Consider the following 24,061-nt stretch of genomic DNA (forward strand, 5'->3'; position numbering starts at 1 on the left):
AGCATTTGCCGCAGCCAATGCTGAACAATTTGCCGCATCCAAGGATGCATTAATCAGATAATTTCCTGCTAAAGATATCTGATTTGACATCTCTATCACCTCTACAGGAAACCCCTTATCCTGAAGAGCCGTAGTTACAGACTCTGACCAAGCTATCATAGCTTTGGCAACCCATGTGGCCGCAAAAGACGGTGCGAGGGCTGACCCTGAAGCCTCAAACAGAGACCGAGCTAGACTCTCTAGGAGCCGATCAGTCGGATCTTTAATAGACGACCCATTAGGAAGAGACAGCAACGTACTAGAGGCCAAACGGGATACGGGAGGATCCACTGAAGGAGATTCTGTCCACTTTTTACAAAGCTCTGGAGCGAACGGATACCTTGCACCTAGGGCCTTCTGGCCTAAGAAACGTTTATCCGGTCGCTCCATGTGACGTTGGACTAAATCCTCAAACTCAGGATGAGTAGAAAACACCTTATGAGGTTGCTTGAATTTCTTAAAGGACACCTTATGACCAGAAGGTAAGGTGGCCACATCCTCTACTCCCAAAGTCTGGTTAACGGCCTCAATGAGACTGTCAACAGATTCCTGATAACCAGGAGCTTCTAAATCAAAAGACCCCTCTGAGTCATAGTCCGAACCGTGCTCACTCAATTCCGCAGGAGAGGGAGATCGAGAGACAGGATTCAAAGATGCTGATGCACCTGACGGACCGGGAGACGCTGTGTGGGATCGTTTCCCCTGTGTCTGCCTAGAGGGAGTACGGCCCCTGCAGGCCGGAGGATCCTGAAAATCGGAGGATCTTTCCAAAACAGGCGGATGAATGTCCCTGACAGGGGCTTGAAGGGACTCAACCGCCTTTGTTAGAGACGCCATAGACTGCGTTAATGATATGACCCACTCAGGGGGAGACACTGCCGACCCAGGTACAGGCACACCCGGCAGGATAGCCGGCGGGGAAGCAGACAGGGTAGCAGACAGGGGCTCCTGCACGCGCTCGGAATCACAAGCCTCACAGAAATGGTTACTTTGCGCATGCGGAAAAGTAGACTGACAGGTAATGCATGAGGTATACAGAACTGAGTGAGTCTTAGTCTTTCTAGACATGACTCTATTGCTGCTGCTGCTATGCTCCGTATCTCCTTATGAGCTACTAGGTCTAAAACAAATACTGTTGTCAGGCTGAGGGAAGTAGCACTTACCCCAGTCCTGCGTCCCCGTATGCTCTCAAACACTGAACCATGTCTCCTGTGCAAACCACACATATAAACTAATTCATAGGGCGGATGCCTGAAAAAAGTGGGAGGAGTTACCGAACATGGACCCGGTTTAGGCCGAAGCAGGGATCTAGATTTTACTCTTTCCCCTGCTCTCCCGGGAAAGCTGGGTGCTCGAAACCGGAAGTAAACCGTCGCCATGAGGGCGGGACTTCCCCCAGACTACAAGACCCATAATGCCACAGGCTGTACAGAGAAAACAGGATGCCGCCGAAAAAGGGGCGGGACTTCCGCCCATGCTCAGACTACAAGATCCATAATGCCTCAGCGAACAGGAAACCGCCTAAAAAAGGGGCTGGACTTCCGCCCATGCCTCTGCTGAAGTTTGCTTGTGGGGAAAAAACGCTGGAAACCAGCACAGCGCCGGATATAGTCGCCAGCAGAACGCGCGATGAAGCAGGAGCCCCCCCCCCCTGTGCAGCCCTCTGCGTAGTCGTGCATTGGTGATGAAGTGGAGGCTGCACGGACAAGGAATGAATGCCTGTACAACCTAGGGTTCCGTTACCTCAGGGTGGTCAGGTTCTTAGTCCGGCAAAAAAATCCCACGTCGCGGGAGAGGATACGTGGAGGCGACACTCCACGTGCTCGCCCGTTGTTGGTTTGGGGAGATCGGACCCCTTCAAAAGGGTCCGTCGCCCCTGTCTTATCTTCAGAGAAAAAAGCATCTGGGAAAACCCAGAGATGTGCCTCCTACGGACACTAAGCATAAACTGGATCTGTCAGGGCCAGTGGCAAGGTGTATACTATGGAGGAGGAGCTAACTTTTTTTTTTTTATACCTACTTAGTGTCAGCCTCCTGGCGGCAGTAGCATACACCCACAGTCCTGTGTCCCACAGTCCTGTGTCCCCCAATGAGACGATGGAGAAAATTATGTTTCCAAAATTGTGCTGATGTAAAGCTGACATATGGAAATTGTTATTTATTAATTATTTTGTGTGACATATCTCTCTTATTTCAGGGTACAAAAATTAAAAGTTTGAAATATGCAGAATTTTCTAAATTTTTGCCAAATTTCCATTTTTTTTTGATAACTAAACGAAAGTAATATAGAAAAAACAATTTCCACTAAAGTGAAGTACAATATGTCATGAAAAAACATTCACCGAATCAGTGGGATACGTTGAAGCGTTCCAGAGCTATAACTTCATAAAGTGACAGAGGTCAGAAAAGTAAAAATTGGCCTGGTCATTAAGTACAACCCCTGGCAAAAATTATGGAATCACGGGCCTTGGAGGATGTTCATTCAGTTGTTTAATTTTGTAGAAAAAAAGGAGATCACAGACATGGCACAAAACTAAAGTCATTTGAAATTACAACTTTCTGGCTTTAATAAACACTAAAAGAAATCAAGAACAAAAAATATTGTAGTCAGTAATAGTTACTTTTTTAGAACAAGCAGAGGGAAAAAATTATGGACTCACTCAATTATGTGGGAAAAATTATGGAATCACCATCTAAATTTCAATTCCCAAAACTAACACCTGCATCAAATTAGATCTCGTTATTCTGCATCTAAAAAGGAGTGATCACACCTTGGAGAGCTGTTGCACCAAATGGACTGACATGAATCATGGCTCAAACATGAGAGATGTCAATTGAAACAAAGGAGAGGATTATCAATCTCTTAAAAGAGGGCAAACCATCACGCAATGTTGCAAAAGATGTTGGTTGTTCACAGTCAGCTGTGTCAAAAATCTGGACTAAATACAAACAACATGGGAAGGTTGTTAAAGGCAAACATACTGGTAGACCAAGGAAGACATCAAAGCATCAAAACTGGAAACTTAAAGCAATATGTCTCCAAAACAGGAAATGCACAACAAAACCAATGAGGAACGAATGGGTGGAAACTGGAGTCAACGTCTGTGACCGAACTGTAAGAAACCGCCTAAAGGAAATGGGATTTACATACAGAAAAGCTAAACGAAAGCCATCATTAACACCTAAACAGAAAAAAACAAGGTTACAATGGGCTAAGGAAAAGCAATCGTGGGCTGTGGATGACTGGATGAAAGTCATATTCAGTGATGAATCGCGAATCTACATTGAGCAAGGTGATGATGCTGGAACTTTTGTTTGGTGCCGTTCCAATGAGATTTATAAAGAGGACTGCCTAAAGAGAACATGCAAATTTCCACAGTCACTGATGTTATGGGGCTGCATGTCAGGTAAAGGCACTGGGGAGATGGCTGTCATTACATCTTCAATAAATGCACAAGTTTATGTTGATATTTTGGACACTTTTCTTATCCCATCATGTGAAAGGATGTTTGGGGATGATGAAATCTTTGGTGGAAGTTGAAGAAAATGGGGATTTTTGTGTACTCACCGTAAAATCCTTTTCTCCGAGCCATTCATTGGGGGACACAGACTGTGGGTGTATGCTAGGAGACTGACACTAAAGGTACCGTCACACATAACGATATCGTTGCTTTTTGTGACGTAGCAACGATATCGTTAAGGAAATCGTTATGTGTGACAGCGACCAACGATCAGGCCCCTGCTGGGAGATCGTTGGTCGCTGAGGAAAGTCCAGCACTTTATTTCGTCGCTGGACTCCTGCTGACATCGCTGGATCGGCGTGTGTGACGCGATGTCTTCACTGGTAACCAGGGTAAACATCGGGTTACTAAGCGCAGGGCCGCGCTTAGTAACCCGATGTTTACCCTGGTTACCAGCGTAAACGTTAAAAAAACAAACACTACATACTTACCTTCAGCTGTCTGTCCCCGGCGCTGTGCTTCTCTGCACTCCTCCTGCATCCTGTGTCAGCGCCGGCCAGCCGGAAAGCACAGCGGTGACGTCACCGCTCTGCTTTCCGGCTGACCGGCGCTGACAGTGCAGAGGAAAGCAGAGCGCCGGAGGACAGACAGCTGAAGGTAAGTATGTAGTGTTTGTTTTTTTAACGTTTACGCTGGTAACCAGGGTAAACATCGGGTTACTAAGCGCGGCCCTGCGCTTAGTAACCCGATGTTTACCCTCGTTACCGGGGACCTCGGGATCGTTGGTCGCTGGAGAGCTGCCTGTGTGACAGCTCTCCAGCGACCAAACAGCGATGCTGCAGCGATCGACATCGTTGTCGGTATCGCTGCAGCGTCGCTTAGTGTGACGGTACCCTAAGTGATACAAAGAAAGTTAGCTCCTCCCCTGCATTATACACCCTCCTGCTGGCTCTCAGCTAACCAGTTCGGTGCAAAAGCAGTAGATCAATAACAACATATGTATTTCTCCTTCGCCTCATTGGGGGACACAGACCGCGGGACGTCCCAAAGTAGTCCCTGGGTGGGGACAACATCAGATCAAGTCCTGTGTAACCGCTACTTACAAGTGCGCCACCGCGGCCTGCAGGGTCCGCCTGCTCATACTCACATCTGTGGAAGTGTGAGAATTATAGTGCTTCAAGAATGCATGCAGACTGGATGAATCCGCAAGCTTGCAGGTGTGCTTTGCCGACGCCAGGTGCCTAGAACCCTCGATAGACAGGGAGATAGGCTGACATCTAACACAGAAGGACTCCTGGATGGAGAAACGAATCCACCAGGTTAACATGGCCGATGAAACGGCTAAACCCTTCCTGTAACTGTCAGGAATTCTTCCTCTTATCGTCAGGAAGCCCAAATAAAGTGTCCAACCTTTGGAAGGACGCTGTTCTCAATACGTACCTACTCAGAGCACTCATTTCGTCCAGAATATGGGGAAGCCATTCCATTTTGTGGACTGGAGCAAAAAGAGATGAAGGAAGAACAATGCCCTTGTAACAGTGGGAATACAATACCACCTTGGTAACAAGGGAAGGGGATGGCCTGAGGACAACCTAGCCTTGATGGTAATAAGGAAAAAAGTCTGAAAGAACAGAGCGGCAAGCGCTGAAGACTCATCAGGATGACAAGGTCGCAGAGAAAAAAGGGCAGCCTTCCCCGATAGTAAAGTCTGTCCGGATCAAAAGGAGTCTACTGTAAGACTCCCAGGACTATTAAGGTCCCAAAGATCTAACGGTATGCGATAGGGAAGAACTACATGTGAAAACTCCCTGCGAGAAAGTCCCTACTTGCAGTATTGTTGCACTAAGATGGAAAGATACTAGCTCCGCAAACAAAAAACTGACGTGGTCAGTGTGGATCTCTGAGGATCACTGGAGCCCTTTCTGCTTCCGAAAGGCTTTCAGAAGTAGTGGAAGAAGAGTTATGGAAACTGGTACCACGGAAGAACCAGAGCATGCGCTGCGATGGCTCTTGGATCTCCAGGCTGAACCATGAACTCGAGTACATTGGCGTTCAGTCTGGACGCCATCCGATCTACATCTGGAGAGCTCCAGTGAAGGCAGGTCTTATGGAAGACTTCCGGGTGAAGTTCCCACTCACTTGAGGCGGAACCCTGACGGCTGAATATGTCTGCCGCCCAGAGTTCTACTCCTGGGATATGTACTGCCGAGATCACCGAATGATAGAACTCGGCCCATCAGAGAATGTGAGGTACCTCGGCCATGGCGCCTGACCGTGGGTACCTTCTAGATGATTGACGTATGGCACAGCCGTGGCATTATCCAATTGAATTCGGATGGGGTGACCCGCCAGAAGGCAGTGGACCTGCTGTAGGACTAGCCGTACCGTTCGGATCCCCAGAGCAATGATTGGGAAAAGACTAGCATTGGTAGTCACTAATAACCATTGAACCTGGAGAAAGGCCCTGGATGAGGAAGATGCTCAGAGACTACCCTCTGAAAGCCTGTTTGACTTGCTGAAAACGAGCGGAGTGAAGGAAACTGCTTCCATTGTCGTCACCATTTTTCTTCAGAACCCTCCTAGCACATCAAATGAAATGAAGGAATGAGTGATCAAGTGCGCGAGCTCCCTGTTGAAGGGCCACGGCCTTGTCTCGAGGGAGAATTACCATCCTTCTGGAAGTGTGCAGGATCATCCTCAAAAATGATATTTGCTGGGCTGGAAATGAGGAAAACTTGTCTAAGTTTAGCTGCCAGCCCATGTAAGAGAGGGTATCGCAAGTGATATAGACGACTCAGCGTAGTCCTGGAAGAGCGGCTAGAAAGTCGACCAAATAGGGCAGGATGATCACGCCTCTAGGGTGCAAGAGGAACATGACAGCCGCGATAACCCTTGCGAACACTCTGGGTGCGGTAGCAAGGCCAAAGGGCAAGGTCTTGACTTGAAAATGCTGTTCGCGAATGGAAAAGCGAAGGAATTTTTGAAGAGGGGAAAAATAGGAATGTGAGGGTAAGCATCCTGAATGTCGATGGAAGCCAGAAACTCCACCTTTTTCTGTTGAAGTAATGGCTGAGCGGAGGAACTCCGTCTGAAGAAGGAGGACCTTGTCAAAGGATGTTAGAAGTTTGAGGTCCAGGATCGGTCTTACTTTTTGTTCCCCTTTTTGGAACTAATATCCCTTAGATCTAAACTGTCCTGGACAACCCTTCCACTGCTGGTTGGGTCTGTAGGAAACATACGATCCTTTGTTAGTCTCCCGCTCAAAAGATTTGATTTGCCAGCTGTACTGTCTTCTGGAAAAGGTTACTGGTGTGAATCAAAGTACTTAAGGTCTCCAACCAGGAGACCATTGCTCTAGCAACCCATGCGGCGGCTAAGGATGGGTAGAGCGCTGAACCCGAGGCCGCAAGAGGGAACGAACCAGATTTGCTATCTGACAGTCCGTGGTATTTTCAATTGATGACCCATCGGCCAGGGATACTGGTAGAAAACACAGATGCACCAATAAAGAATAAAACAATAATAATATAGATCTAAAAAAATATAGAAAAGATATATATTGTGTATCAGTGCTCTGTGAGGAAATAGTGACTAAACACTAGAATACGAAACAACCGCAACAACCAAGACCTGGAATGCCAAAAGGAGTTGATCCACACAGAAGATAGATATAAAATAGCCTTTATTACAGTGAGTGGCAAAAAAGTTATATATACATAAAAATTACATTAAAAAAATACAATAAAAAACAAGTACGCGATTTAATTTCAGGACAATAAGGAAAAAATATTTTTTTTAAAAAATATATAATAATATATGGTGACCTCCAAACCCGGTTAATACAGATAGAAACCTGATAGAAAAATAAAAAATAAAAAATAAAATAAAAATTGTAAAAAGTGTACTCCTAAATATCAGCTCAAGAAAACGCATTAAAGTGCATAAGTGCAAAAATGCTATATGATGGGCTAAAAAAATGAAAAAACCACAATTAAAGAAAAAATATATATATAACCTAATTCTAAGAGTGACAAAATATAGTGCTAAATATAGGAATCCAACCTTGTGCCACATATGTTAATGTGTGGAACCACAAAGCATAAGAGCACACAGCTATAGTGTATAGTATAGTATGTAATACGTATTATCTCTTTTTTCTGCACCTTGCACTTTTTTGGTGTGATTACTTTGCAGCGGTGTGCTGCCTTCACGAGTGGCTCTGCACTCATTGAGTACATACTATAGCACAGAAATAATCATGGCATACTATACACTATAGCTGTGTGCTCTTATGCTTTGTGGTTCCACACATTAACATATGTGGCACAAGGTTGGATTCCTATATTTAGCACTATATTTTGTCACTCTTAGAATTGGGTTATATATATATTTTTTCTTTAATTGTGGTTTTTTCATTTTTTAGCCCATCATACAGCATTTTTGCACTTATGCACTTTAATGCGTTTTCTTGAGCTGATATTTAGGAGTACACTTTTTACAATTTTTATTTCATTTTTTTATTTTTTATTTTTCAATCAGGTTTCTATCTGTATTAACCGGGTTTGGAGGTCACCATATATTATTAAAAAAAATATTTTTTCCTTATTGTCCTGAAATTAAATCGCGTACTTGTTTTTTATTGTATTTTTTTAATGTAATTTTTATGTATATATAACTTTTTTGCCACTCACTGTAATAAAGGCTATTTTATATCTATCTTCTGTGTGGATCAACTCCTTTTGGCATTCCAGGTCTTGGTTGTTGCGGTTGTTAGGGATACTGGTAGGTATACCACAGGAGATTCTACCCGGTTAATCTGCCAAGTGGCAGAATGCGCGGCTGCATCCAGCAGGTCAGGGAAAAGCCGTCTCTTGACATCGCCGCTCTCTTTTGACGGTGCAGAGTTAAAAATTAGGAACCCTCGATCCACCATCCATTAATAGGGAAGCGGAGAGGGATCGTCCGTCTTCTTGCATAATCTGCTAAATAGTGGTGATGCAGAAGGGGGTGCTCAGATGCCAAAAAGGGTGCCTCTGTACATCCACAGAGTTCAGGTCCCCGGGTGGACAGGGCAGGTTGTCTGGCGTTAGGCCTGTATGCAGAAGAGGATACATGGAGGCGACACTCCATGTGCTCGTCTGTTGATGGTGTGGGGAGATCGGTGCCCTTTAAAGGACCCGTCGCCCTTAAAAATCAGACCAGGCATGGCATCCCACGTCGTAGGGGGTATACGTGGAGGGGACACCTCACATGTTTGCATATTGGCTGGAAAAAAAGGATACCGCGCTTGAAGAGGCTTCTGTCCAGTGAATCGTTTCTCCGGACTGAATGGTAAATGCTCTATGAGGGAGTTTAGTCTCCTTATGAGGGACACTGCGTGGTCTAGAACAGAACTGGAGTCCTCGTCAATGTACAGAGATTGGTTGATGCTATAAATAGGCGACTCCATTCTTTTCTGAAGCTCTGGCAAGTCCAGATCCAAGGCAATATCAGATCCATATTCAGAGTCTTGTTCTCAGCAAATCATTGGTGAGAGATCAGGAAATGAAAACTTCCGTTTTCCAGATGCCTGTAAGTTTCTAGACGCCTGTACGTTTCTAGAATACTTGCGGTCCCTGCTAGCCGACGGCTCCCATGTAGGAGAGGGACTATGTATATCGGTCCTGAGAGCACTCCGAGCCACAGAGGGTTCCCGGAGGGATTCAATCTATTGGTCAGAGAAATCATGGATTGCGGTCAGTGAAGAAGCCCACTGAGGGGAACTAGGTACTCTGGGATAAACTGGGATCAGCAGTGGGGGGCTCCTGAACTCATTTAGGGTGACCGGCTTCGGATTGGTCATGTGCCTTTAAGACCAGGGAATACTGGTCATGTGCCTTTAAGACCAGGGAATACTGGTCATGTGCCTTTAAGACCAGGGAATACTGGCCATATGCCTTTAAGACCAGGGAATACTGGTTATGTGCCTTTAAGACTAGGGAATGCTGGTCAGGTACTTCCTTACCCGGGTACTGATGTTGCAGAGTCGTTGTGTCCCCTTTAATGAAAAACCGTCGCCCCTGTGTGAGCCGGCCGGGTGGACCAAGATCGCCACCGGGAGTTGCAGAGGTGATAAAATCTCGCAGAGAGCGAGAAGCGACAATTCAGGGGGGCGGAGCCACAGTCATGATGTGGGCGGAGCCTCGAGACTTCCACGAATAAGCCCAAGCCAGGGCCTAAATTTCTGCAACCTGCGGGAGCAATACCAGAGGTAGAAGTGAGGGGCGTTGGAGTGGCCGAGAAAATTGAGCGCTCCCGTGCCAGGTGAGAAGCGCCAGAAAAGGTGGACGGAGCCGCCTTAGGGCGCCATAGTGCGGGCGTGGCTTCCAGGATGCGGCCTACACATCGGCCAAAGCCGGGGGCTACATTTTGGCAGCCGGCCGGAGCGTTACCTCAGGGAGGTGGGCCACAGGGAAGCCATGGCTGCCTGTCAGCATGTGAATATCCCGCTGCAGAGGCCCACCGCTGATCTACTCACCACTCACCATCGGTGCGCGTCCCGGCATGGAGCCGCCGCGGATGACTGAGTTTCAGCGCCGAGGAAAGCACGCGCCTCTACTGTTCTTCAGGTATTGCAGCGTGGACGGTGCAGGGATAGAGGGATAAACCTCAATCCACCATGCCTTTGTTAGGGAGGTGGAGAGGAACCGTGTGCCTCTTTGTACCATCCGCTTTCACAGTGGTGGGACAGTGGGGGCTGCTCGGACGCCATAGAGAGGGGCCTCTGTATATCCACGGAGTTCACCGGGTGGACAGGGCCAGTTGTCCGGCATTAGGCATGGCTGCAGAAGAGGGTACGTGGAGGCGACACTCCATGTGCTCGTCTGTTGATGGTGCGGGGAGTTCGGTGCCCTTGAAGGGGCCCGTCACCCCTAAGAATCAGCCCAGGCTTGGCACGTCGCAGGAGAGGGTATGGAGAGGCGACACTCTCTGTGCTCGCCTGTTGATGGTTCGAGGAGATCGGAACCTTGAAAGGATACGTCGCCCCATTCGTCCATGGAAAAAATAAAATAAAAAATGTAAAAGGTAAAAATAAAATAATAAAGAGCTTTGGGTCTGAATAGCAGAGCTGTCCGTGTGCCTCCTACAGACACTAAGCAAGAACTGGTTAGCTGAGAGCCAGCAGGAGGTGTATACTGCAGGGGAGGAGAGATCTTTCTGTGTATCACGTAGTCTCGCCTCCTAGTGGCAGCAGCAGCATACTCCACAGGCTGTGTCCCCCAATGAGGCGAAGGAGAAATGGTCCATGACAAGGCTGCAACCTGCAAAGCTGATCTGGCAACAGCAATCCGAGAAGGTTGGAGGCAGATTGATGAAGAGTCCTGTGTGACAGTCATTAAGTCCGTGCCTTAGGGTACCGTCACACTATACGATTTACCTACGATCACGACCAGCGATATGACCTGGCCGTGATCGTAGGTAAATCGTAGTGTGGTCGCTGGGGAGCTGTCACACAGACAGCTCTCCAGCGACCAACGATGCCGAGGTCCCTGGGTAACCAGGGTAAACATCGGGTTACTAAGCGCAGGACCGCGCTTAGTAACCCGATGTTTACCCTGGTTACCAGCGTAAAAAAAAACCAAACAGCACATACTTACATTCTGGTGTCCGTCAGGTCCCTTGCCGTCTGCTTCCCGCACTCACTGACTGCCGGCCGTAAAGTGAAAGTGAAAGCACAGCACAGCGGTGACGTCACCGCTGTGCTCTGCTTTCACTTTACGGCCGGCAGTCACTGAGTGCGGGAAGCAGACGGCAAGGGACCTGACGGACACCAGAATGTAAGTATGTGCTGTTTGTTTTTTTTTACGCTGGTAACCAGGGTAAACATCGGGTTACTAAGCGCGGTCCTGCGCTTAGTAACCCGATGTTTACCCTGGTTACCCGGGTACCTCGGCATCGTTGGTCGCTGGAGGGCTGTCTGTGTGACAGCTCCCCAGCGACCACACTACGATTTACCTACGATCACTGCCAGGTCATATCGCTAATCGTGATCGTAGGTAAATCGTATAGTGTGACGGTACCCTTAGAGACTCCAAGCTGTTATAGAAGCCAGAGGTGGTGCAACAAAATACTAGTGATGGTTTGGAGTGTTTTTTTGTTTGTTTGTTTTTCATGATTCCATAATTTTTTTCCACATAATTGAGTGATTCCATAATTTTTCCCCTATGCTTGATTAAAAAAGTAACCATTACTGACTACCACATTTTTGTTCTTGATTTCTTTTAGTGTTTCTTAAAGCCAGAAAGTTGCCACTTGAAATGACTTTAGTTTTGTGCCATGTCTGTGATCTGCTGAATGAACATCCTCCAAGGCCGGTGATTCCATAATTTTTGCCAGGGGTTGTACAAATTTGGCTCTGTCACTAAGGGGTTAAATCTCCTTGAACAGGTGGAGCAGGTATGACCAGTAGATGGCAGCACTCGAATACTTATAGGATTTCTTTGCGTTCATAGTGATTCTGCCTGTATCAGCGCTTTGTAAAAGAAAGTGTCACCTTTCTGATGACGATATGTCGGCTCTGCCTGCTTAGTGTAAGGCCAGGGCTTCATGTAGACTTTTCACTTAATACAAAAAAAAAAAACTCAGCGATATTGCTGTCCATAAGAATGCATTGGGTAGCATTGTTGCTTAGCAGGCACAACTCCATACAAATGCTAGTGACTGAGCCTGGTACTGCAGTTCAGCACAATTCACGCAATGCAATACCTGGTACAACCACTAGGAGATATTTATTTTTTGTCACTGGGCTCTTTGAACACTGACAAAGATGGCGACGGTCATGCTGCATGGATTTTCTCTCACTCCTCTTCCATCAGCCGGTAATTACCGTATATACTCGAGTATAAGCCGAGATTTTCAGCCCATTTTTTGGGGCTGAAAGTCCCCCTCTCGGCTTATACTCGAGTCATACCCAGGGGTCAGCAGGGGAGGGGGGGCAGAGGCTATCTAGTTATACTTACCTGCTCCCGGCGCGGTCCCTGCAGTCCCTGCTTCTTCCAACGCTGCATCTTCTTCCTGTATTGAGCGGTCACATGGTACCGCTCATTACAGTCATGAATATGCGGCTCCACCTCCCATGGAGGTGGAGCCGCATATTCATGACTGAAAATGAGCGGTACCATGTGACCGCTCATTACAGGAAGAAGATGCAGCGCCAGGAGAAGCAGGGACCGCGCCGGGAGCAGGTGAGTATACGGGGAGGGGAGCGCTGCGCGATATTAACCTGCTCCTCGCTCCGGTGCGGCTCCGTCTCCAGCGTCCTCTGGCAGTGATGCTCAGGTTAGAGGGTGCGGTGACGTAGTCAGAGCGCGCCCTCTGCTGAGCGTCAGTGCTGGAGACGGAGCCGCACGAGGAGCAGGTAAATATTGAAAGCGCCGGCGTCCTGAGCAAGAGAGGTGAGTATGTGATTTTTTTTTTTTTTTAATTGCAGCAGCAGCATTATATATTAGACAGCTTTACATGGAGCATCTATGGGGCAATAATCAACAGTGCAAAGCATTATATATGGCACAGCTTTCTATGGAGCATCTATGGGGCCATAATGAACGGTGCAGAGCATTATATATGGCACAGCTTTATGTGGAGCATCTATGGGGCCATAATGAACGGTGCAGAGCATTATATATGGCACAGCTTTCTATGGAGCATCTATGGGGCCATAATGAACGGTGCAGAGCATTATATATGGCACAGCTTTATGTGGAGCATCTATGGGGCCATAATGAACGGTGCAGAGCATTGTATATGGCACAGCTTTATGTGGAGCATCTATGGGGCCATAATGAACGGTGCAGAGCATTCTATATAGCACAGCTTTCTATGGAGCATCTATGGGGCCATAATGAACGGTGCAGAGCATTGTATATGGCACAGCTTTATGTGGAGCATCTATGGGGCCATAATGAACGGTGTAGAGCATTATATATGGCACAGCTTTCTATGGAGCATCTATGGGGCCATAATGAACTGTGCAGAGCATTATATATGGCACAGCTTTATGTGGAGCATCTATGGGGCCATAATGAACGGTGCAGAGCATTATGTATGGTACAGCGTTATGTGGAGCATCTATGGGGCCATAATGAACGGTGCAGAGCATTATATATGGCACAGCTTTATGTGGAGCATCTATGGGTCCATAATGAACAGTGCAGAGCATTATATATGGCACAGCTTTATATGGAGCATCTATGGGGCCATAATGAACGGTGCAGAGCATTATATGGGGCACAGCTTTATATGGAGCATCTATGGGGCCATAATGAACGGTGCAGAGCATTATATGGGGCACAGCTTTATGTGGAGCATCTATGGGGCCATAATGAACGGTGCAGAGCATTATATGGGGCACAGCTTTATATGGAGCATCTATGGGGCCATAATGAACGGTATGGAGCATCTATTTTTATTTTGAAATTCACGGGTAGCTGCTGCATTTTCCACCCTAGGCTTATACTCGAGTCAATAAGTTTTCCCAGTTTTTTGTGGCAAAATTAGGGGGGTCGGCTTATACTCGGGTCGGCTTATACTCGAGTATACCGTATACGGTATTGTTCATTTGTGACTAATTGTCTTTTTCTCCCCTGGTAAGGTATATATACAGGTGCATCTCACAAAATTAGAATATCATCAAAAAGTTAATTTAAATCACTTCTTCAATACAAAAAGTAAAACTCATATATTATATAAAGTCATCACAAACAGAGTGATCTATTTCACATGTTTATTTCTGTTAATGTTGATGATTATGGCTTACAGCCAATGAAAACCCTAAAGTCATTATCTCAGTAAATTAGAATACTTCATAACACCAGCTTGAAAAAATGATTTTAACATCCGAAATGTTGGCCTCCTGAAATGTATGTTCAGTAAGTTCACTCAATACTTGGTCAGAGCTCCTTTTTCATCAATTCCTGCCTGCATCAATGCAGCGTGGCATGGAGGTGATAAGTCTGTGGCACTGCTGAGGGGTTATGGAAGCCCAGGTTGCTTTGATAACAGCCTTCAGCTCGTCTGCATTGTTGGGTCTTTTGTCTCTCATCTTCCTCTTGAAAATACCCCATAGATTTTGGTTAAAGTCAGGCGAGTTTGCTGCCAATCAAGCACAGTGATACTGTTATTTGTAAACCAGGTATTTGTACTTTTGGCAGTGTGGACAGGTGCCAAGTCCTGCTGGAGAATGACATTACTTCTCCAAAAAGCTTGTCGGCAGATGGAAGCATGAAGTGCTCTAAAATGTCCTGGTAGACGGCTGCGCTGACTTTGGTCTTGATAAAACACTGTGGACTTACACCAGCAGATGACATGGCTCCCCAAACCATCACTGATTGTGGAGACTTCACACTAGACCTCAGCAGCTTGGATTGTGGCCTCTCCACTCTTCCTCCAGACTCTGGCACCTTGATTTCCAAGGTCTAGTGTGAAGTTTCCACAATCAGTGATGGTTTGGGGAGCCATGTCATCTGCTGGTGTAAGTCCACTCTGTTTTATCAAGACCAAAGTCAGCGCAGCCGTCTACCAAGAAATTTTAGAGCACTTCATGCTTCCCTCTGCGGACAAGCTTTTTCGAGATGGAAATTTCATTCTCTGGCAGGACTTGGCCCCTGTCCACACTGCCCAAAGTACCAATACCTGGTTTACAAACAACAGTATCACTGTGCATGACTGGCAGCAAACTCATCTGACCTTAACCCCATAGATAATCAATGGGGTTTTGTCAAGAGGAAGATGAGAGACACCAGACCCAACAACGCAGACGAGCTGAAGGCTGCTATCAAAGCAACTTGGGCTTCCATAACCCCTCAGCAGTGCCGCAGACTGATCGCCTCCATGCCACGCCGCATTGATGCAGTAATTGATGCAAAAGGAGCCCCGAACAAGTATTGGGTGCATTTACTGAACATACATTTCAGTAGGCCAACATTCGGATGTTAAAATCATTCTTTCAAGCAGGTGTTATAAACTATTCTAATTTACTGAGATAATGACTTTTGGGTTTTCATAGGCTGTAAGCCATAATCATCAACATTAACAGAAATAAAAACTTGAAATAGACCACTCTGTGTGTAATGACCCTATATAATATAGGACTTTCACTTTTGTTCATGTGCAGCATGAAGCAGACATTTGCCCTGAAGAAGCCACGTATGTAGCCGGCGATACGTGTGGGGTCTGCTCCTCCACAAATTTTCTACTGGTAAAAATGGCACCAAATAGGAATTATACATCTTAATACTCTAAAACCAGCATGACTGAACCCTGATATTTTTTCAAAAATATATATATATATTTTTGCTAGCAAGGTTTTCTTGCTCTTAATAGCTTTTTTTGTAATTCACCCTTATGTATTTCCGTTTGGAATAATCATTTTACAGGTCAGACCTTCTGGCGGTCCACAACCAGCTGCGTTTTTTTGTATTGCAGTCACAGCGGCTGTTCCTTATGTACTGACAGGGTGTTGTGAATAGGGTTATTTAGCCTTCTACTGTCTTCGTATTGTGCATGTTTTTTTTTGCTCATCTATGGGTTCATGGGTTTAACCATTTACTAAGATTACGTATCAATGTTCTGTTTTCTCATGAATCTTTGTTTACATGAATTTTTTTCTGCTGGTATTATAATACTAATATACTGCCATTTGGGTTTTTGTGAACTTCTGTGGAGGTAGGTTATTGCCATATCAAGGGCATAACCAGTTATTGAACCTGTTTTAATTTTTTTTAAATGTGTTTATGAGTCTGTCTTGTTGCACGTGATTTGTTGTGGTTTACATTAAGGGTATGTTCACCCTAGGTGTTTTTTTGTTGCATTTTCATTTTTTAATGATAATTTTCAGCTGCTTTTTACAGTACCAGCAAAGCCTATGAGATTTCAGAGATCTCATGCACACACATTGGTTTTTTTGTCATTAGGATTTTGTACTTTGCTGCTTTTTTTTTGGACACAGGGCATGTCACTTCTTTCAGTATTTCTGCAGCGTTTTTCACCCATTGGCTTGCAGCAAAAATGCAGGTATCATTACTTTCAGCCTTTTTTCTGCAGAAAAGTCATGGACTAATTAGCATGGACATAGAGACACAACTTAGCCCAAAAAACACACCCAAAAACCGCAACAAAAAATGCACCAAAAAAGCAACAAAAACGCACCAAAAAACGCACCTAAACCTGCGTTTTTGACGCAGCGTCTTTCCTGCCAAGAAATCAGGTTTTGCTGCAGAAAAAAAGCAACAAAAATGCCCTATGTGAACTTACCCAAATAAAGTTCAAATTTTATATATTTTCCTGGGGGTTCCCTATTTTTTAGCATGCATCTTTTTCTCTTCTATTTTCTCCATTGCTATGCAGCATGCTTTAGGAGAACCCCTTCAGTTCAATTATGAATTAGCGGTGCCCTCGGTTTCTTAAGTCTTGCAACACTATGAGATATTTGGCGCTGTGCCTGGTAAATGATGTGGTGCGGAGCTCGCCAGAAGGCCGTGGTCTCCTCAATCATTTGATCACTTTCCATCTGAATAAGGCTAGGTTCCCATTGCGTTAATGGGACCGCGCTAACGGACAGCGTTGCACGGTGAAATTAACGCCGTGGGGGGGCGTGGCTATGTAGCCGAAGAAGACGGAAGCATCTTAAGAGAGCTCCGTATATCCTGAGATATATCTGCCACAAATACTGATTGGGACCGAGTGGTGCCAACCCGAATCGGAGTCCTACATACCAGAGAGCCCTCTGGATCTTTGGGGGACCGCTACAGACATCCGTGGAGTCGGGAGCCGCAGGAACCGGAGCGGACAGGAGATCCCCGCAGGTGACGGCGGCCATTTTCAGAGCACGCGCCAGGAAGCACAGGACGCGGCGCTGCCTTTTGCTGGAGCTGAGCCCCCTATCATCCCGGAGGCAACGGCGGCTGACCGCGCTGGTGAGAGCAGCGGGGCACCTGCACGTGGGAGCAGAGAGGGAGCATGGAACACGGCGCTGCTCGCTGCTGAATCCCTTTCATCTTGGAAGCAGCGGCGGTGAATGGTGCTGGAGAGTGAGACGGGGAGCTTGCACGCAGGAGCGGTGAGGACTGGCAGGTGTCGGTACGTGCCTGGGGCAGCGGCCATTAATATAGCGCACACCCTGGCAGATAGGGAGTTGCGCTTTTAATTACATCAGCGGTGCTGGGCAGTGAGAGTGTGCCTGAAGAAGTAGGGGTGGTGCAGTGTGGGCCCTGAAAAAGTGGGACCTGCGCCCCCCTGTCGGGTGGACATTGTCCCTACTAGTGCCATAACACTACAGGGATTAACCCCTTTCTAGCTGCTTCCCCGGTGGTAACTGTGAAACTACACAGCCTGCGTGTTACAGTGACTATCTCTGAACTTCCCCATAATTGCCTCTGAGGTCGCTTTGCATAATCTTCTTGTGAACACTCATCATGCAGCACCCTAGAGGAGCTGCAGCCGCTGAAAAATTAAAAAAATATGCCAAGGATGATCCTCCTGATAATGTGCGCAGTCTTAGAAATAACCCCGCACAATCTCAGCGCAAAGGTCGCCCCTCTGATGGTAATGAGGAGAGAGGAGAGGATGAACTGACTCTTAAACAGGCATCAGAACAGTTGATGCAAGCTATATCTCTCACTAGATCATCTCTCACGGAGAAAATAGAAAATGTGCATACTGAGGTGGGGCGCCTGCGACATGACATGCAGGCTATGAGAGGGCGCATCTCAGAGGTTGAAACGAGGGTGTCTCATATAGAGGACACTATCACCCCTATGGAAGCTAAACTGAATAAAGCTGCTGGATCCGTGAATGCCTGGAAGCAAAAGGCAGACGACTTGGAAAATAGGCTGCGCCGCAATAATATCCGAATTATAGGTCTCCCGGAGCGGTCAGAGGGCCAGCAGCCTGAGCAATTTCTGGAGGAATGGCTTAAGTCTTCATTGGGAGATGGATTCTCCTCAACATTTTCAGTGGAGAGGGCCCATAGGGTCCCGACGAGACCTCTCCCTCCTGGAGCCCCTCCGCGACCTTTTCTGGCGCGTCTCCTTAATTGTAGAGACAGAGACACCATCCTTCGCTTGGCGCGACAGAAGGGCCTCATTAAATTCGATAATGCTACCATATCGATCTTTCCAGATTTTTCCATGGAGCTTCAAAAGCAGCGGGCACGATTTATAGATGTCAAGAAACAACTTAGAGAGAAGAACATTGTCTACTCTATGCTTTATCCGGCCCGGCTCCGTATTATTTATAAGGGCTCCTCCTTATTTTTCACAGACCCAGCGGAGGCGATCGAGTGGCTGCGGTCCCGTGTGGGATCGAATGCGGAGGACTCCTGACCTGGGTTCCCTGACTAATGGCAGTATAGATAGAGCTCTCTGTCTGGGTGCAGGAAATGTCAACAATACCGGACACTGAATCCAGTGAGGGTATCCCTTTTTCAATTTGACTGTGGGAGTATGGAAATATACTCCTCTATTGTTCAAGTTTTGTTCAATTTGGTTTTATGTATTAGATTTAGTTGTTTACTAAGTATAGTTGCCGCTAATGCTGACTCTTTGCTCTGTGCAATGCCGCTGAACTACACCCGAATAGTAATGATATGCATTAATTTTCCCTTTGAGAGTAAACATGGGGGCTGAAATTATATGTATGACCTGGAACATACGAGGTATAAAGACCCCACGAAAGAAAATTAAGGTGTTTTCGCAGATAAAAAAATACCACCCTCATGTTGTGGCACTAATAGAGACACATTTAACAAGGGACACAGTTCGATGTATGCAGAAATCGTGGGTACAATGGTCCTTGCACACATTCCACACTAGCTACTCTAGAGGGGTTTCTCTGCTGATACACAAGGAGGTCAGATGGGAGGCCAGGGAGGCGAGACGTGATCCAGAAGGCCGTTTCGTTTTTGTGCATGCATTTATTAATTCACGAGAGTATGTGTTGTTGTGCATCTATAATCCTCCTCCTGCTAATGTGTCAATCCTCCGTATGGCTCTAGGCTTCTCCTTAAAATATCCAGAAGCCAAGGTTATTTGTATGGGGGACTTTAACTTAGTTATGAATCAATCCATGGATAGATTGAGACTGGATGACGTAACACCAGGGGACACTTTACCTCAACAACCCTCTCAATTAGCATTGTTTATGAACGGGAGCGGGTGGTTAGATTTATGGAGAATAAATCATCCGGAAGTTAGAGGGTACACCTGCCACTCGTCAACTAGACAATCTCTATCTAGAATAGACTATATATTTGGGTCGAGTGAGTTGGCATTACGGGTGGATAGCATTGAACATGGTAATCGGGGGATCTCGGACCATAGTCCAATTATTCTAAAACTTAAATATGAGCAATCCGATAATAGTAATAGGTTCTGGAAATTGAATCCCTTTTGGTTGAAATTGATAGACTCTAGTGATAGGACGGTTGATCAGTTAAACGTTTTTACTCTAACACATTCGGAACTCCAAAACTCTGGTTTATTTTGGGATACCCTGAAGGCATACCTGAGAGGATGCTTGTCTTCAACTATTTCCTATATCAAGAGGGTAACGGCGAGGGAGGACGAGGAGATAGAGCAAAGATTAAAAGACTCAGAGGCCACTTATATAGCTAATCAGTCCAGCAGTAATAGAATTGAATGGCTTACTTCCCAGAGACTATATAACCAGCATGCAGATGCTAAGTCAAAACGCAAACTATTTTTTACTCGGCAGTCCTATTTTGAGCTGGGCAATCAAGCCAGCACACTCCTGGCCTTCTTGGTGCGGCAACATAACACCTCCAACACAATATTGCAGATCCGGGCGTCTGATGACTCGTTGGTATCCTCTACTGATAAAATACTTCAGAGCTTTTACGATTACTACATTTTGTTATACAAGTCTAAAAGTGGTCTTGATGTTGATGAATGCTTGGATTATCTATCAGATATAACATTCCCTTTGCTAAGCCCATCTCAACGAGCCCTTATGGAGGCTGAATTCACCCTGGAAGAGGTAGAACATGCAATAGCGGATATGGCTACTGGGAAGGCCCCGGGACCTGATGGGTTCCCCATTGAATTTTACAGGAAATACCGTGATAAATTGGCACCTATATTGCTAAAGGTACTTAGGGGAATATGGGAGGGTGAATCTGTACCTGAAACATTTTATGATGCTAATATTGTCGTGCTCAGGAAGGAAGGGAAGGATCCTCTAGATTGTGGATCATATAGACCAATTTCTTTGGTGAATGTTGACTATAAAATTTTTACGAAAATTCTAGCTACTAGACTGAATACGATCATATTGGATCTCATACACCCAGATCAAACTGGTTTTATGCCCGGGAAAAATACCTCTATTAATATCAGGCGGGTGCAATCAGTTATTCAATATAGTTCACTAGAACCGGACAATAAGTGGGCATTGGCTTCGCTGGACGCAGCCAAGGCTTTTGATTCCCTCGAGTGGTCTTTTCTAATTGCATGTCTACGGAAATATGGGTTTGGGAATAAATTTCTGAGAGGGATAGGTACATTATATGCGAAGCCTGGGGCGCGAATGGTGGTAAACGGCTCTGTGTCTGCACCATTTTCTCTGCATAGGGGAACTCGCCAGGGATGCCCTCTCTCCCCAGCTTTATTTGCCTTGGCAATAGAAGCCTTGGCAATACGGATGAGGTCCTCTGTAGATATTAAAGGGATACATATTGCTGATCGGGTGGACACTATAGGTCTTTATGCTGATGATATGGTGGTGTTTATGGACCAGACAGAAGATACATTACCAAAAGTAATAACGATGATTGATAAATTTAGTAAGTTTTCTGGCCTATGTATAAATTGGGACAAGTCTGCTCTGATGCCTCTCTCTCATACCCCAATGCCAAGCCTTGAAACCCTCTCGCTGCTGCCCATTGTCTCCAATTTTAAGTACCTCGGGATACATATGACTCAGCGCAGTCACCTAGATTTACATCTCAATATATATCCACTAATTGACGTGGTTAAATCTAAATATGCTACCTGGGACAAGCTCCCGCTATCTGTAGCTGGTCGTATCAACCTGATCAAAATGATTTTACTCCCAAAATTGAGCTACTGTTTTCAACATAGTGCCGTTTTAATACCTAAATCTTTCTTTGCAACCCTAAACTCCCTTACTACATCCTTCATATGGGGGAAGGCTAGACCTAAACTTAAATTATCCACCCTGCAGAGACCCAAACAGGGGGGCGGGGCGGCTTTGCCGGACTTCTATCTGTATTACCTTGCTGGGCAGGCCAAAATGATAAGTGAGTGGATGCCCGGGAAATCTCTTCCCAACTCTGAAAGCCATATATTACATTCAGCTAAAGTTGATTGCCCGATGGGTTTTTTAGAGATGGAGAAAATTGCTGTCCCTCGTTTGCTTCCTTTGCTCCGCCTGGCACGATCAATATGGAGACAAATTAAAAAAGTGACACAATATGTCGATATAGCAGCAGAAATGCCGTTATGGAACAATAGTTACTTTCCGGGATTATTGGGTCACCCGTCTACCGAATTTTGGATATCACATGGCGTTCTCACGGTGAGCAATATACATAGCCAGGGGGTTTTTGTTTCTTTTGAACAATTACAAAATACTCATAATATACCGAAGTCTCAATTTTTCCGCTACCTGCAACTAAGATCTGCCTTCCAATCACATATACGAAACACGGGTGCGGGTAGAGCTATTTCAACTCTGCCGTTAATAGGAATTCTTAACTCACAGGGCCCCCAGGGACTCATTTCCTCTCTATACACCTACCTGATATCCATAGGTGAAGAATCTGCCATAGATTCAATTAAGGGAAAGTGGGGGAGACTTCTTCCGGATACACTGGGAGAAGAATGGGATGAAATCTTGGAATCTCCAACTAAGGTCTCCCCATCAATCAATAATAAGATGATCCAACTGTATATAATCTATCAATCTTATTTGACCCCGACTCGTCTTTTTAAAATGGGCCGTCTTCATTCATCAGACTGCTTGAGGTGTCACTCTGGTGACGCAGATTTTATCCATATGATATGGAAGTGTCCTGTTATTTTTCAATATTGGAGAGAAGTGACGGTACTATTGACATCTTTGGTGTCGATCCCTGTTCCACTTGAGCCACTGGTATGTTTGTTTGGAGTATGGGAGGCGGAGGCTTGGGATCACCACACGGGAATATTTCTGAGGGAATCACTGTTTATGGCACGAAAGGTGTTGGCGCTGCGTTGGATGGGAGGTTCTGGTCCATCTCTTAGAGCATGGGTTGACTTAGTAAACTCAATTATTCCGTATGAGCGGACGCTATATCAGAATAGGGGTTGTCCAACTAAATTTGAGAAGATATGGGGAAGATGGAATTCATCCTGTCATACTATATAAGTTAAAAGGACTCAATATACGCATAAGAAAAGGGTGTATGATTCTCTAGACACTATTTACCAACAGAGCGGGTTTTATTTAGAACTCTTTTTCGTAAGCGGCATTACGTTAGTATTAGAGGCTTTATTAGAAGTTAATGTAGTTACAGTTAAGGTTTAAAATAAGGCATTAATGATTAACATGCACAATTTATTATCCTTATAATATCTTATACATGGCTATGTATGGTGATTTCCTGTAATCAATGGATAATGATAAATACAAACAAAATGTGTATGATCTTTCCTGAATTCAATAAACGAATTTAAAAAAAAAAATTAACGCCGTGCAACGCGTCCGTTAGCGCGCCCACTAACAGCAATGGGGACGCGCATCTCTAGCGCGTGCCATTTTCGGCACGCGCTAGCTATGTGCCGGTGTTTTGTGGCGCGCCGCGGACGCTGCTTGCAGCGTCCGAGGCGCGCCCGCGGTCCGTTCCCCGCTCTCGCAGATCGGAGATCGGCGAGAGCGGGGACGTTTAACGCAACCCCTTTACAACGGATTGCATTAGCGCAATCCGCTAGCGCTAGGCGCTAAACGGATTGCACTAACGCAATCTGAACCTAGCCTAACAGAAGTCTGGAAGTCTGAGAAACTAATGTAGGAATAGGATTGGATACTGCAGCGAGGTTCTGGGGATGGTTTGGGGTCTGATATTCCATCCTTACCTGGAACAGGAGTTTCGCTGCTTCGAGGAAGTGGTTGGCTTTCCGGTAAAGCTCAATGGCATCCAGCGTCTTGTTCTTCTCTAGCAAATGAGAAGCGTGCTTGGCAAGTAAGGACCCGATTTCTTTCATGTTGTGGTTCTTGGCGAGTTCGACTGCTTTGTTCCACTGTAAAAAAAACAAAAATACACTGGGTGACTTCTAATAGATTTGGCGATTCTTTGCCATTCTTCATAAACTAGATATGCCATGGAGAGGACGAGTATATACAGTACAGGGCTGAAGAGAGCAGATGAAAACGGAAGTACAACCATCAACCTAAGTGTGAAGTGACGGAAGCCAAAATTCTGAACAACCTGCAAATTCACTGGGATAGAAAACTACTAAGGAGGCACAAGGCCCAGGATGCCTCCCTGATGTCTCACTATTGTCACG

The 24,061-nt window shown here is 45.8% G+C and overlaps 1 protein-coding gene across 1 annotated transcript in view; it reads right to left on the reverse strand.

The window, feature by feature from the left end:
• WDR35 (WD repeat domain 35) overlaps positions 1 to 24,061 on the reverse strand; it is a 176,478-nt gene that overhangs the window by 14,796 nt on the left and 137,621 nt on the right. Inside the window, exon 25 of the mRNA XM_069728136.1 lies at positions 23,630 to 23,794. Coding sequence (XP_069584237.1) covers positions 23,630 to 23,794 — 165 coding nt within the window. The remainder of the gene's footprint in view (positions 1 to 23,629; positions 23,795 to 24,061) is intronic.

Source organism: Ranitomeya imitator, chromosome 5 (assembly GCF_032444005.1).
Source record: "Ranitomeya imitator isolate aRanImi1 chromosome 5, aRanImi1.pri, whole genome shotgun sequence".
Lineage (NCBI taxonomy): Eukaryota > Metazoa > Chordata > Amphibia > Anura > Dendrobatidae > Ranitomeya > Ranitomeya imitator.